This window comes from Toxotes jaculatrix, chromosome 12 (assembly GCF_017976425.1).
Source record: "Toxotes jaculatrix isolate fToxJac2 chromosome 12, fToxJac2.pri, whole genome shotgun sequence".
NCBI classification, from domain to species: domain Eukaryota; kingdom Metazoa; phylum Chordata; class Actinopteri; family Toxotidae; genus Toxotes; species Toxotes jaculatrix.
The window spans coordinates 16,659,005-16,675,898 of NC_054405.1; the positions used below are offsets into that span (position 1 = coordinate 16,659,005).

Genomic DNA, 16,894 nt, shown 5'->3' on the forward strand with positions numbered 1-16,894 from the left:
AATACTAGCAGAGCACCTCAAGAGCCAAACCCTGTTTGGGCAGGATGTCAGAAACACCCAGCTCTCTGTGGCTTCCTATCCAAGTAAACCAGACACTCTGAAGCCTGGTTTTCACCACAGGACCAAACAGGCCAAACCAGAACCTACTTGTTATCTTGAAACCTATTTGCACAGATGGTGGATCTCATGTGATTTTGATTTAAAATTCCCTCAGCTACCGTGTTTTGTGAAAAATACTGAATTTGCAAGGAATAACATTTCACTTCTGATTACTAGCATTGATTATGGGTCGAGTGCAAGGTCAGCTAAAGCACCCTGATTCTCTGGACCTGGGACATCCGCTTTAATGATTATCTCACATCCTGCTTTCCCATCTCACTGCTCATAACACTTCCTCCATAGGAATATTTTATCTAGTTTCTTAAACCATTTCAATTTCAGATGAGATGTTTTGCTGTTTGCTCTCTGTAAAGTGGCCTTTTGAACCTAGTTCTCCTTTATTTCACTGCTGATTCATCTACTTCTTTCAGTTCTCTGAGAACATGCCCAGAACTGGAAGTGAAGTTCCTCAGAACAAATCACTGTCCCTACACGACTCTTTAGTCTTAATGAAAATCCATTATTCATTTGTCATATTTAGACAAGGGCTAAATCTGCAGATACCAATCATACAATAACTGTATCACCGTCAGGCAAGCTTATTCATGTCTGTGTTTAGAGAATAAAGGGCAAAGTGGATAAAGGTAAGTGGAGGAAAACCCCTGAGGGTGTATTATGTTACGCGCTCCTGCAGTGGCATGACAGTAAACGTAAAGTAGACATTACATTTATGACTCCTAATCTGTACAAACAAGACATATGAAGGAGGACAAGTAATCACACGCTAACATATATGGTGATATATTTAAAAGAGCAATAAACCACGGAGAAAAAAAAACATTCTGATCTTGTTTTATTGACTGGAGGGGAAATGACTCTGAAGAAGACATCGAGTTAGTTTCATTTGCATAGTGCCAAATCACAAATTTGTCACAGATGGTGCTCAACGATCTGAATGGCACAGGACACCCTCTAAAACTGCACAGACAAAACCCTTTAACAGGAAGAAAAGGATATGATCATATGGAAGTGTTAGAAGAGTTAGAAGTGAGATCTGCTTGAGGCTAGAGGCTCAAAGCTACATTAGCTGCTACTGACACAAAAATCTCTGACCAAACTGTCAGGTGTTGAGTTGTACTGTCGGTAATCTAAGTGCCGGGTTTTACTGTCCAATACTGTACTATAGTGTATTTGTATGGTTTTATAGTGTATATCGTTTTTGGTTTGGATATGCTATGTGGATATAGATTAGTTTGAATGAATTATGTGCCAGTTTGAATTCGTTCAAATTGGATTTTTTGATAATGTGACAGCTCTAATTCTTCAAAAACAGATAAAATAAATCAATTTTAAAAGAGGCAGGATGATAAATTCCTTCAATCTCCCCACTCATAATTCCACTGAATGAAAGACTGTTAACTGGCATGCCCATACTTGTATCCTGCAAAGACAAATGTAGCCTTAAAAGTGTAAAAATTAGGATTTTTGTGCACCCGAATACCACTGCTTTAGGTAGATTTCCCTGTTGGCAGCAGTGAGCACATGTTCACCCATTTTCACCCTCACACTCCTGCCTGAAATGGTGTGATTCCTTCTGTTTCCCCCCCCTCCCCAACCATTCCTTTTGTCTTTCTTTCTCATAACACTCTTTCCTCTCTGGCCTTGCATGTCTGTTGCCCAGATATTTGCTTTGGGTGGATGGCAGATTTATAAGGCAGCACATCTGGTGCTTGCCTTATAAAAATGCCAATTTGGTAACATTCAGGACCTGTAAGTGCTTTCAAGTTGCTTGAAAGGTATGGTGGCTTAGATTCTTTTTATTATGAAAATCAGCTGTAAGCCAACTGTCTCATTAAAATGATTTATTTTACCTATTCTTGTCTGGACTACATAGAGGTTTAATAGAGATTCTGTGTTAAGGTGACAGTCAAGCTGATCTGGTAAATGCCTTATCACCCCAATTCCCCTGGTAACCTTATCTTGTTTTCCCAGTGTAGTCAAAACAGTTTAAAATTAATATGAGCAGCTTCAGTCTATCTCCAACAGAAACTCAACATAACAAGACTGTTGAAAAAGGCCATCTGTGAGATCATCTATTTCCTAATTTCTCTCTCTTGAGAATGGCTACTCTTTCATTTTCTCCCAAAATCTTGACTGCATTCCTTCTGGCTCAGAGGAAGAGAAACTTTGAAATGGGGAAAAAAAAAAGACAGAAAAAGAAGGATAAAGAGAATCAAAAGCAGTAACTAGAGTATTTATGAGGACCAGCATCGTCTGCCGCTGTATGCTCATAAATTCAGGCTGCCATCTGATTTCACTGACCTGTATTACAACGGTAACCAAGCATGGCTAATGGTTCAGGATGACTGACTATGTATGTATGTATGTGTGTGCCAAAGAAGGAAAGAAAGACACAAAGAAAGAAAGATAAATGGAACAAAAGTTTATTTTTTCATGTATATTCACCTCTGCATGTGCTCATGGACTTTTGTCACACTGAACTGAGGTACCTTCAGCCAAAAGGAACCAAGTTCCTCCATTCATCAACCTGACTAAAAGTCACACTGATTAATAAGAGCTTGCATGGGAGAAGACTTCAGCTCCGGTGCCTCAGTCCACAACCACAGTTTGGTCGGAGGAGGGTAGATAGACGAGAGGAGGAGGGGCTAAGAAGGAGAAAACGGTGGAGGACCCTAATTGAAATCATATGCCTGTCTTTAACAGAGGACCGAGACCTCAGCCCGCCTGCCTGCCTCACCGGAGACACAAATTCATGATAACACACACACACACACACACACCGCCTCGTTCTCCTCTGCCTCCTGCATGGTTTAATCCCTCTGGACCTCTGAAATTAAGCTTTTCACATGGCGCTCTGCACCACTAACCAAACACAAACCAGCCCTTTATGGCTCCCTGGGCCTGGTCCTGGGTGCCTCGCTGGGAGGAGAGACAGACAGGCTGGAAAGGAGGTGGCTGAAAGCAGACGTGGAGTGGGGGGGCTCTGGGGAAGATTAATGTTGCAGTAGAATCCAGGGTTCTAATGTATGAAAATGTGTTGTATTTTATGAATTTCCACTTTTAAACTATTAGAGAAGCAGTAGCAATAATTGCAGAGGAAGCCACCTCAGTTAGTTCAGTATGAAGCAGAGCAAAAAATAAAATACCATTGTTGATTGTACATGATTTAGTTAGTTGGCAGGACATTGCTTGATGATTACACAACTCCAGAGATGGTCTAATCAGCTGTAGGAGTTGTTTGCCTCAATACATAAATAATGTTGAGTGGAGGATATTAATTGCAGTTAATTGTCAGTTAATCCAAAAGACATATTAGTGCCATCAACTCCTGTTTCATAATTGTTTAAAAACCATGTGTCTTTTTGTGGAGCAGTTTATAGTCCGACAGTGGAGAGTTAAAGAAAAGTGGATAGTGAAACACAGTCATTAAGCTCCAAGACTTTCTCTCTCTCCGCTTCCTGAAAGTCCAGTGCCGTTCAGATGGTTTGTCATTGGTTCAAAAAGCTGAACTCAGCGTGAAAGCTTTACATGGATTTACACAGTGGCAAACTCTAAACTACAGTAAATATAATGGGTAAGAGTTGAAACAGACGCAACTCAGCAAAATGCAGTGGATACTTCAGCTAAGTAATTCCATACTTAGCCTTAATTTTGTGGTTTCCCTGTGCTTTCTTTTGCTCCTCTCACAACCGCACATCTCAGCAAATTCAGTTCTCGATTTAGCTGGTTAATAAGGATGAGCAAAACTTTACGAGCCAGTTTATACACAGTTCCTTGTTGTTTTCAGGGTTTAGGGATCTGTGTCTCTAAGCCAGCTCCCACTGCGACACAGACCCAGAAAAACAGCTGAAAGCAAATGGGTGGATGGAGGTTTAAACCAGAAATCTTCCTTTAATCCCTGAAAACCTTGTTGAGGGAAGGTTGTCCCAAATCTGAATAAGCCTGGACGTTTGCAGTCTCCGTGAACCTTTTTACCCCTGCAGTAAGTGCTCTCAGTGACCCCGTCCACTCCCCAGCATGCTGACAGCCAAGCAGAGCGGGGAAGGCTCCATTAGGAAAACCCAAAGACTGATTTGGACATTTCTGGGATTACTGGCTGATTAGTGAACACAAACAACCAAATAAGTGGGGTCACAGGTCTGTGATCTAAAAGCCCTGCTGTGTGAATGAATGTGGAGCTGCTAAAAAGACTTTCCAGCAATGCTCCACTGGTCTGAGATTTCCTGGCAGGGGATTAAGTAGCAGTGGACCCAGTAAACATATTTTGGCATCCTACAAGAATACTCTAAACCCTTTAATGGCCCCATATTGTTAAGACCTATTCAGGGTCTCTATGACATAAATGTTTATCCACTTTTTGCAAAAAACTTGGTCTGGTTCACTATTTATTATTCCTTAGTGTAAATATGCATCTTTGACAAATTAGGTTTACAACTCTTAAGCTCTATTAAGTTTTTAACTTATTACTGTCATGTGTTTTTAACAGGCATATTATTCTTAATGACAGATATTTGAAAGCAGCTGCTTTGTTCCATTCCTAAACCAAATTCGTATCATGCACACATTTTTTTTTTTTTTCAGAAGCAAAATTCAATTCCAAGCAGTAAAGGAATTACTGTGTCTGTAAGTCATGCAAGGACTCTGTCTGTCAGCTTCTATTAATGTTAGCTTAGAGAATTCACCCTCAGCTGCCAGCTCCTGGGCTGAGACTGGAAGCCTCAGTGACGTGTGATCCAGACCTCTCAGCTTCCGCATTGTGAAGCCTCATTCTTTCCACACGGCCATAGTGCTCGGCCACAATAGCTATTGCTTTAATAACAGGGTAGCCGCCAGGAACGGCATTCTGATATTGCTTGGCAAAAAGTCCTGTTTGACTTTAACACTGACCAACAGGCAATTCCCACCTACTTGAAGCTGCCACTGTGTAATTGAATGGAAAGAATTTTGAAAGCCTGAAATGTCAGTCACTGGTGGTATTACTTTACTGGTGCATAAAACTGTTGCAAGAGTGAAACTGACAACCAAAAGGCTAAAACGCAGATGTAAGATGAGATAACCATTTACAAGCCGGAGAAGCAGTTTCTCTCTAAAACTGTCTTTCTCATTAGAAAAAGGTTCAGATTTAAAATATGTTGCTTGTCACTGCACTCAGAACTATGGGCATACTGTCCTTAAACTAAAACAAATTCCAAGAAATGAACTTTACTAATTTACTGAAAGTACTGTTTTCCAAGACCACTAGTCACTGTATTTTCAAAGGACATCTCACAAAGCCTGCTGTAATCTTCCATCTTGAAAACAGAAAAATCTGATAATTTGCTCACAATCGACGACTTCTGATGAAAACCAGGGCATGAAAACTCCACAGTTTTTGTCCAAAAGAGTAGATGGGACAGTTATGAACCACACTGCGGTTTCAAAAGATTTCTGTCAGTTCAGTACAAAGACTTATCCTCACCAACAATGTCCAGCAGTTTCATTTTTTTCAACTCTGCAATCACATCTGTCCAAATGCACATCAGTAAGCGATTGCATCCCATCACTGACTGACTGTCTCCAGTTCAGGGTTCGATTAAAAGTAAAGCTGGTCTCTACTTGACGCAAAGGATTAACAGCACCCACTATTGATGCAGGGATAAACAGAGGGGAAGAATGTAGAGTGCATCTTAAGCTGAGTGAATCTGATTCATGAATACAAGAACATGAAAAACAACCAAGAGTTCTCTGATGCTGGTGAGGGTATCAAGATTTGGCATAGCAGGGTTTATTTAGACAGAAAAACAATGCTGAACACAGGACAGGCTTCTTATCTGAATGAAGTTCAACTTAACAGGTTTTTGTCACTTTTTTCCCCCAATGCAGTTAATGTCCGATAAAATAAATAAATCAGTATATTCAAAGGGCATTCATTTTTTTCCACCTCCAATTATGGACATGACAGAAAAAAGACCAAGAACCAACGCCGAAGCTCATGCCTTTCGGGCTACAGATAATTCAGAGCACTTTTGTTTTGGCTTGATGTTGCCTTTACATCCTCTTTCTCAAGTACACCCTATTCTTTTGTATGAAACTTGAAAACTGTGCAGAGCATCTGACTACAACTCATTTGTCTTCCAGAACTACACAGTCAAAATTTGGTTGTCAAAACTATACCTGCACCTCATGCTGTTCTACTTATGACACCTCATCATTATCTCATCTCTGCCACCCCTCTTTATGAAATAATTTCTATTTCAGGAAGTTGAGTATGACGTCTGGTAGGTCTGTGGACAGTCTAGCCAAGACATGAGCACAGTTCCTTGGAAACACATCATACAAGTCCCACCAAATTCCCCAAAGAGATAAAACAAACACTCCAAAAGTTTATGTAAAAACACTCACATCAGCTGTATCAAATCACGCACTTACTGTATATCCAAAAATACAACATTTCCTCATCGGCTTTTATGACAATATCCCGTGTTCCCAAGGTGAAAGGAAACACCTCATAGCTTCCATGTGTCACTTCCTGCTCAGTAGCTAATTCCCACAAGTGAGACTGGAATTTCTAACTAAGCCAGTTGGTCAAGAACAAGAAGCTTATGATGAAAAATGGAAATGTTAAATCCAGAAAGTCCTGAAGAATGATGTCATTAGATGTGTAACTATTCGGGCACTTTTTTATGAGGCTCAAGTGGTTAAATTTCTGAAAGACAAAAAAAAAAAAAGCCTTCTGATCCTCCTTGCGTTATAAAAACACCAATGAATGCCTAAGCAGGCTGGAAAAATGTGCGGTCATTTCCAGAGGAATTTGTTTACACGAAAACTGAAGTGTCCTGGTGTGCCTGTTTGGTTTCAGTCCTCACCCTGCTAGCCAAAACGTACTGCTTCAGCATGAGTCCTAATGTTGTAGGTCACGTCACATAGCGGTAGGTAAGTTATGGATGACAAACACGTTGCTTCAGATCTTTCCCTGCACAATCGAACACTGTGCTGTCATCCTCATCCAGTGATTCGATTCAGTTAATTTCCGCTCATGCTGTCTAACCTGGCTCATCAGTGGAGGAACTGTGTATCACATAGCTCAGTTTGGATTTGGTTCAGCCGGTGTTAAGAGAGGCCCCCGGTGCATTTATTGTTTCCAAGGTGTCTGAGGAACAGTCATTGTTATATGTCAGCACAGCCCTTCAAGCTGTATCTGCAGGAAACAAAGAAAGAGAGAGACTGGTGTTTTTTTTATGTGACCCCAGGGAGCGGACGTTTCCCCTTTTCATGCAAAGAGGAATTCACCTGAGCGTGAAGCTAAAGTGGCCCTGACTTAGGAGTTTCCAGGCATCCAGGTTCACTTCATTAAATGAGACGCCAGGGAACATTTTTAGGCTTCAGCGAGGGGGAGAGGAAGAACTGGATAAGATGTGACAGAGATACAGAAAGAAGCAAAAAGGGAGGCTCGGAGAGAAAAGAGCATGAGAGAGGTGGATTTGCTACTCTCGTATTACCCCACACGCAAAGCCGTGCTCTCATGCATGTCCGTGTTTGTATAAACTGTTGTAGCTGACGGTTCCTCTCACTCAGGTTTGGTATTTCCTCATGTTAATCAAAGCAAGACACAAGCTGGTGCTGAGACTGTGAGATCAAGACTGTTGCAGCACAGCTCTGCCCATTTGATGACCACAGAAGGCTTGCTTACAGCCTGTAAAATCTAGACATAATATATACCTTATATATGGAAGACATGGTAGGCTGTGATCATGTGTTTTGTGAAGTTCATTTGTAGCTAATTAACTACAGGTTAGGTTTGTTTTAGTGAGAGTTTAGACTTAGAACAGTGGCTGAACTTTTATACTTTTTAAATGGACACCTGATCAGAAACAAGGGGACATGGTTTAAAATACACTAAAATGCATGTAAGACTTAAGTGTCATTTGGGTTTACAACAAATTCAAAAGACCACAAATTCAGCAGAACTACAAATCAATTTACTGATTAATCATTTCAGATTAAAAGTCCCCTGGGAAGTTCCTAGTATACCAACAGTTGGAAAGAAAAATCATTTTCTGAGAATTCTGGTCCCACGACCGCAAACCACCCTGATTAATTACATATGCTAAAGCCTCTTTCACTTTTGTCTCTGCCACTGAAAACAATACTTTCCTGTAAGGTGTCAGACTCCCATTGATGAGTGGATGGATAGATTTCAGGTCTTTGTGTGACTGTTCCACCCTTTTTTCAGAAAAGAATACCCTGCCTCAGCGAGGCCTGAGAGACCCACACATCAGTCCTGACTCCACAACTGCCACAGCACAATACTTGACAAACGGACATCTCTCACATGTCTGAGCCACAATATGCTCATTGTCTGTCTGTTTCACTCACACACTCTCCATACTTACAGCATATGTGCGAGCATTCACACACACACTCACACACAACTCCTATTCTCTCCCAGCTCAGAAACCTGTTGGCCTGCCAGCACTGGAAAACTTGGAAAAGATCATCTGTTCATCATGCCTTGAATATCCGTTTGGCAGCTTGTACAATTGGAGAACAATCAAGATACTATTTCAAAACCATTCCAGTGAACAGTGGGAAGCATTATCTCATTCATAATCATGTGAATGATAGTGTACATGCAATTTTCAGATCGAGTGTTGTGCCTGTTTCCATGGATTCATGTTTATGGTATAAACAGACTGAGAAGACTTGGGTCTCACACCCAGTGAACTGTCCTTATTAAGTTATGATCCCAAATGTGAATTAGCGTGTGGCTGATGTGGTGAGTAGTGAAGGACCCTTGTCCAAAGCAATAGATTTCAAAGTACAAGGTTCCAGTCTAAACCCAGTCTGACATAAATCGGACCAGAAGAATGTTCTGCTGAATCTGCACCACCAATCAATTGGCCAACTGGAGTCTGGTAGGGGAGTTTGTCTACTACATTATATATATATATATATATATATATATATATATATATATATATATATATATATATATAGCTAAGTCATAGATTTAGATTTGAATGTAAATATTGTAGCTGGGGTCTCATTCAGGGTTACTGAACACTCAATGACCTAGGTTTAAAGGGTCATTTCTTCTAAATCAGAAAACAACTTTTACCAAATGTGGTGTCTAACCATGCAGATAGTTTTGTTTTAATGTGTTGTGGTTTTGAGACATCTGTCTCTGAGATTCACAGAGAGGTTTCACTGGGAATGTTCACAGTGAAGTCTGTGGATCACCCTGAGCAATCAGGGAATTATTTGAAAAGTCCGTTTTTGAATGCTTTCCGATATATTAATCAAATTACATTATCTTTCATTGTTTTGGCACGATAGCCATCTAATTGGTGGACATCCCACAGTTTTTGGACATAGTAAAAGTCCCATTCATTTTTCCCACAGACAATGTTACGTGACTCACAGTTGGATCATTTCTAGGACTTGGATGGATGTGAAACTCTCCCTTTGGAGTCTTCAGTTAAAAATAAACAGCTGTGTAAGAAAATGCCTGGTTCAATCACGGCCTTACAGCTGTGTTATGTGTGCCACTAACTTAAAATAATCTGCAGCTTAAATCAGTTCACTTTTGGATTCTGGGTTAGTTTTGGATAACTTGTGTTTGCTGTGTTTTGCTCACAAATTCAACAACAAAACATTTTGAATTTGCTACTGCTCTGATTCGTGCCTCTGGCTGGTTTCTTCTCAACAGCGATTTGAGCCAAGGCTCATGGATACTGTAGTAAATAGACCGGTCTGCCACGGCACACGGATGGACAAAATACAATTTCTCACATTTGGGATTATTAGAGTATCTGGGAGACTGTTTTTGTAACGTTGGGGATGTTGTTTAAAGTAAAAATTTGACATGGGAACACAGAATGGAAAAAAATCCTTTTCATATCACTGATTACTTTCTTCTCTTATTTGTGGGATAGTGAGTATATATTTTTTTTTATTTAAGTGTTTTTACACCCAAGTCTGACCACAACCCGAGAAGAGAAACTCTCTTTTGTAAGCATGAGAAATTCAGGCAGATCACTCCTGACAGCATCGCAGCGTGTGTGAATTTAACTCTAAAGAAACGCCTGCGATTGGTGTTTCGGTAAATCCAGAGTAAACAGTGGTTACCTGTGAATCAGGCTCCGTGTAAGGGCTTGTCTTTCCATCTTCACTAACAGTTGGCGACCAAACTCTATCTCCTGATCCCGACCTGAAAGACAATACCCATAAGAGAAAGAGAGAGAGTCTCAGATAAATCTTGTGCCATGGAACACTCAAGGACTGAAGCATGCAGTCATTTCTGCTGAGAAGCACAAATTCTTCTTTCCACAGAGAATCCCGTGCGTAAAGTGTAATTATTTCTCAGTATGAATACTGAAAAGAGTGAAAGACATTATTTACTTTAATCCTTTTAGAATTACTGTAAGCTGGGAAAGCGATATCCCATAATTCTTGTCCAATATTAGCAGCAGAAGTCCCCTGTGTGTGTCAAAACAATAACATACATAGTAGCTACAGTCAACAAATCATTTATTGTACTCATAGCTATGTGTGAGTCTATGTATGTGGATGTGGATTTGTATATTTTGGCAGGTTTTCACATTAGGAATAGGATAAAGCTACGTTCTGGGCTCTTCCCACTGGTACAAAGATAAAGTCATCATCACATCATAACTCCATCAGATGAAGTATCCAGTCTTTGGAAGAACACACTGCAGTCTTGGCCACAAACTTTTTTTTTAAAAAAACAGTGATAACTGAATTACTGGTATTTGAGATCCCCCCCCCCTCATGCTGAGATTACTTGTAATTGACTCCAGTTGCATATACTTAAAAAAAAAAAAAAAAAGTACATGACTTACTGACTGGAGGAAATGATAAAATACATTATTTACAGCACTGCTGAATGGGCCTACTGTGCATTCATAAGCAGGGGCTCACGTAATATATTTTGTTCGCTTTAAAAGGCAGAGAATTTAATGCTTTGGTGAACAACTGGTGCCTCCTCATTGTGATTCATCCCCAACGACATCCCTAACAATTCACATGCATTGTTGTTTCACTTTCAAGTTACATGCTGAAGCTGTGGTGGTTTGCATGCCACATAAAAAGATCTGAGGAGGCGTCTTTGGTTTTTCAAGTTTTTGTTGCCACGGAGCAGGCTGCTAAGTGGGAAAGCATCCAGCTGCCAAAAGGGTAGCACCAGGACACCGCGCACTGAGTAACTACAGGACTGTGTGTGTCTTTGTGTGTGTGTACTTCTCTTCAACCAGTTACCCTCTATGCATTCACGCCTCTTTCCACAGAGAGATAAAAACTATTAACTGCGAGTGTTTGTTGCGTGTGTGGATTTGTCAACCCCACGGGGTGGACAGTTGACGTCTACAGAGGTGAGGTCATCAGGCTGCAGCTGGCACAGCGTTGGCTGAGCTGAGGCAATGCTTCAGATATGAACCACGGAGGTGTTGCTATCAAAGATGGTCTTATGAGGCGCCAAGTGTCTGGCAGACAAGCAACAGCTACTGCGTAGGATGACCCCCCCCCCCCCCCCCCCCCCTCCAACCTCCCTCCTCCCTTTCGCCAATTCCTCCACGATGCTGGGACAAAAAGCCTTCATGTTTTCAGATTGTTTGGTTTCAATGGTTACCGCACAAACAGCCTATTGAAACGAGTGAAAGTTCAGTGTGAAGTGGCCGATTTGAATTGACATTTTGGAAGTGCAAGATAGAAAGACGGAATTTACCGTGCATCCCTCACAGTGGAGTTATGAACACGAAGGCGTGAGTGGAAACTGAGACACAGACCAACTTGGGATTTACAGTGTTATACTCATTATATTGAAGGTCAGTCTGGAGAGGGACGTCAGTTACAGGCTCGAAATCTGAAAAACATTCCACTTGAAAAATGACTGTTGTAAGCACTGTTGGCTGTTATCTGAGTTATTAGGCTTCATGCTTACAACTACATGTAATCTCACACTTCAGATATTGAGCAATGGACATAATCTAGTTGTATTGTTCTGTCAGAAAGAAGACGGTTTTTGGAGTATCTCAAACTTAACACAATATAAACGGCCACAGCAGACTGAAACAATCTGCTGCACACACTTTTGATCCAGGAAGATGAACTGGACTGTTACTTTATGTTTGCCAGTATCGGGTCAGTGTGTGAGGAATAACCCTGGGACCTTTTCAAAGGAGGGAATCAGGATCCTACATCATATCAACTACTGTTACACATTCTCAACCTGTTGATTGTCTCCATAACTGTTGGACTTTTGCTGACTTTTCTTTGTCTCCCTGTTTCACGTCTTGTTTTTCTTTTGCCTAGAGGCTTTCTTCTGCCTCAGGCTAGATCCAAGGATGAATCTAGGTAAAAACCAGTGAACCTGTATTAACCAGAATGCCATGATCTGCAAGGCTGTAGGAAACTAGATTGTAAACTCGAGTTGTAGGTTTAGCTTTATCTTGTTTTACTACTACCTCCTCTAAATAATAACAAAAAGTTTTCTGGGAAGACTGATCGTCACAGCAGCACTGAGCAGCACAATGACAAATGGGACTGAGGTAAATAGTCCCAAGCTCATTCCTAAGGTGTCGTCTCTGATTTCCACGCACCAGCTCCCCCTCTGCTTTTAACTGTATACATCAGTGTCACACAAGATTGAATACAGACAAACTGAAAGTTAAAAAAAAGGAAAAGGAAAAGAGACAACACATGGGGAGCTTATGTCTGATGTCCACATGTTTTCATTTTGGTAACCAATATTTTGTTGTCAAATGACCACAATTTGTTTGATAATTCTCATTCATAAAACCCTTTACAAAGCCAGAGAATTACAAAAATTACATATAATAGTGACAGGAAAAGCAATAAATGTATTGTAGCCTATGAATTTTGAAAGGAAGAACAAGAGGGAAAAAAACATCATATTTAGCCACAGAAGACTGAATGCAAAGGGGTCCATAACAAAAACATATAAAAGTTCAAAAAAAAAAAAAAAAAAAGGACAACGCATACAGAAAGTAGCACAGAGAAAAGAAACTCTCAGGTCATCAAAACGACTTTTCTATTTTTTTTCCTTTGGTCATATTTTCCCTCGCCTGACCTCCCCTTGCCAGGTTTAATTTCCTGATTAGGGAGATCTGGTTTTTGGAGCAGTGGATGAGTTTACTTTGGCTGTGCAGGATCACCATGTTCGAGGAGGAGCATGAGACAGGCGGCTGAAAAATGAGTGCCCTCAAATTAAGATGCGGCTGATCACGGAACATTTCAGGGTTCACTTAAGAGTCTTGCCTCGCTTCATCAAACCCATCTGAACAAGGACGGTTTTCAGCCCTATCATACATCAGACACCACTGGATCTGCTCCTATGTTATTTTGTAATGTGAGAAGAGTTTAAATGCTTTCTCCACAGCAAGTAAAAGGAGACAGTCACCGTTTAAAGAGAAGTTATGGAACTCGTGTCAGCAGGCCTGAGGGGGTCACTTGGAAAAATCTGCATCTGGGTGATGACAAGATCAATGCAAGAGGGAAAAAAGGAGGGAGGATTGTGGTCCCCCCTCCTCTCTCCTTCTTCCCTCTCTGCAACACAGGCTCTTAAACCCCATTGATGCCGCGTTTATAACCACCACAAAAAAGAGACCTTGGGAGAGCGTGAGAGGAATGACGAGTTGAAGGGATGAAGGAGAAGAAGGCAGCCGTGCTGGTAGCGGTGGGGCATGTGTGAGAGTTGGTTCCTTTGGAGGTTTCTTTTTGTCTTTGGCTCAGCTGGAGCCCTGTGCTCCTTTGGTCGCATGCAGCCTCGTGCATAATTCCTCAGCTGTGAGTCACAGGTCACAGAGTCAAAACGAGACAGCGGGGGCAAATCCTGCACCGGAGCGCTCGGGCTCCGTGTCTTTTCTCTGCCTATTTTCTCCAGATTCCTCATGAATCCTCCGCCCTGTGTTTTGTTTTGATTTTACTCTCCAGATCGTGATCAGACTTGTATTTCTCCCCCAACAGGATTCATATAAGCAATCATATTACATGCATTACACATCACCTAAACCCCCAATCCTAGCCTTGCCCCTCAGTACAGCATGTCTAACATTAACCCTAACCTACACAGAAAACCAAATCCAACCTACTGGACAAATAGTCCTTTAAGCAAGCAAATACAGCTTGTCTTTGTTATCATCATTTCTCACTGTGACATTCTTATCGGTGCTTTATAATCTGCATTTCTACAGTGTGACAAAATAGTCTCAACTCAAAGGTCCACTTACTAGCTTTTTCTGAGCTTTTAATCAGTCTGTGAATGGCTGGAGAAAGATCAAGGAGGCCGTTACCATTCAACACCAAGCACTGTCTTTGAAGTGAGATCTCATATCACCACTTCTTATCAGGTAACCCAGGGCTTACACTTGTGTAAGCAAAGTGTAAAACACTCAGTCAGCTTCAGTCACTGATGAAGACTGTGAGACGTGGCTAAAAGCTCTTAAAAAGCAAGTAAGTGAACCTTTGGATGTATGTGTTACTCTAAATGACTACCAGTGTTGTCACATTTACTCTTCTGGTTAACTCATGGTAAAAAAAAAAAAAAGAACAAACTACAAGTTTTGAACTACAAGATGAAACACACACACACATTTGTAAGTCTGCTTTTAAGACCTTCCACTGACGTCACACTTTCCAAGAAAAAAAAACTGTTTTTTTTTTTAAGTTATGGCTCGTGGTTAGCCCGATAGTTTTAATGTGCCTAGGCTTTGAGAATATCTACTTCTTAACATTCTGTTGCCATCCCCATAAAATGGAGATGAATCCAGTGAAAACTCTTTATGGTCAGGTCTCTGGATTATCCTGACTAACCAGGACAAATTAATTTCCATTCAGCCGCATGAAACTAAAAAAACAGGTCAAATGACAAAACTGAAATTATATGCATGTTAAGTCTTTGTGTCATTTGGATGAACTGACCCTTTAAGCTCTAAATCATCTGCAAGTCAAGCTTCATTCCAGCCTGGACCTAACTGTGAATTTTCTTTTCTACAGTAAGTGAAAGCAAAACAGCGGGATGTCCCTATATTTCACAAGACTTTTTTTTTTTTTTTTTTTTTAGAACAAGAACAAGAAACAGTCAGAGCAACAAACACAGCTCAGGCACCATGACTCATTTTTCAGCACATTTAACTTGCCACCCCAGCAGGACTCTTTCCGAACAGCTCGACCAGCGGTGGAAACACACATCCCAACCGCCATCATCTGTTTGTCAGGCCTGTGCAACCACATGGCTTTCTCCAAGAAGCTCTGGCAGATGGAGGGAAACAGCAGGGAGGCGAGGTCAGGGTGGAAGAGATGGGGAGGAGAGAAAGATGAAGAGGAGATGTATAAAAAGAAGAAACAGAGTGGGATGAGTGGTGCGGGATTTTAGGCTTGGAGAGGGAGACGGCAGAACTGCACATGGAGGTCAGGGACGAGAGAGGTAACGGATGAAGAGGCTGAAAAGAAGAGGAGGAGAGAGGAGAAAGTTTCCTCCACAGCTGGTTCGTGTAGTCCCAGATTCACATATACAGGCCGAGCAAAGCAGACATGACACACACCCATACGGGCCCATTGTGTCTGTCCAGGTTCTCTGACATTACAGTGAACCTGACAGCGTGCACATTTGAGGAAGGGGTGGCAGCCATTTACGCTCCCCGGCGAGACGACACAGCTCAATTTGATCACCGATGCCAGGAACTAAGAGAAACTAGCGAGAGTGTTTCTTCTCACAGTGGAGCGCTGACAGGCCTGCATGGGTTGGGAGGCCTGATGGAAAACTGGAAAGCTGTGTTAAAGCAGTGACCTCAGAGTACTCCTTTTCTGTTTCCTTGTCCTTGTCTTGCCCCCTTTCCTTCTTAATTTTCTCTTTCAATCTTTCCTTTTTTCTCAGCAAATGATCCGTTTCCTTTGTTCTGTCATCTTTCTCCTTAATTTCTGTTTGGACAAACACAAATCCAGCCAAGTGCACAGGGAAACTCAATTACTAGTAATATACTGTCCATTTCTGTGTCCATCTTCTTCTTTGGTGGTATATATGTGCACAGATGGGTGACAAAAAAAAGTCTGAATAAGTAATTAAGTATGTAGTCTCCCTACTCTCAGTTTACCAGAATGTAATGCAGCTGTAAGATGTATTTTGATTAAGTGTACGGCATAAAATCACAACAAAAATAAATCCTGGACTGTGCAGCTTAATTACATCTAACATATAGTGTTTGAAGGTTGTATTTTGCTTTAATGACAGCATAAAAAATTCCACACAAACAACTGCAGCTGCCGGTTCAATTTTCAAGATGCTTCTTTACTTCTTATTCAGCTTTCATGAGCTTCCCGGGACATCTAACCAGAAACCCTCCGATGCAGAGCGCTTTTAAAAACGCTCCATAATACGAATTATGAAAAATGGGGGTTATGAAAGTAATAAATGCGGAGACATTACAAAGAAACATTCTTGCGTTAGACAAGACCTCAAGCTCAGATGCATCCAGTGTACTGTAATTTTGGTTCACAGCAGACGTGTAGACTCATATATTTGTCCATCGGCAGCAACACAAAATTACAGGTCTCCTGTTTCCCCATCTATGACTCTGTGACTGCTTGGAGTATTTTATGGCGTAGTCTTTTAATGAGGCCTGAGAGCTGTTGTCCTCTAAAATATTATTTTCTAGTGAGTCAGCATGGGTTGTCCAAGTCACTCCCAATTTTTTTTTTTTTTTTTTTTTGGACTCCAGAATCAATGGTTGCAACTGAATAATCCTCAGTTATTTTTGTA

At 41.1% G+C, this 16,894-nt stretch overlaps 1 protein-coding gene across 1 annotated transcript in view; it reads right to left on the reverse strand.

The window, feature by feature from the left end:
* The window catches only part of pdlim4 (PDZ and LIM domain 4), a 44,502-nt gene that overhangs the window by 14,486 nt on the left and 13,122 nt on the right, over positions 1 to 16,894 (reverse strand). The window contains exon 3 of the mRNA XM_041051901.1: positions 10,228 to 10,309. Coding sequence (XP_040907835.1) covers positions 10,228 to 10,309 — 82 coding nt within the window. The remainder of the gene's footprint in view (positions 1 to 10,227; positions 10,310 to 16,894) is intronic.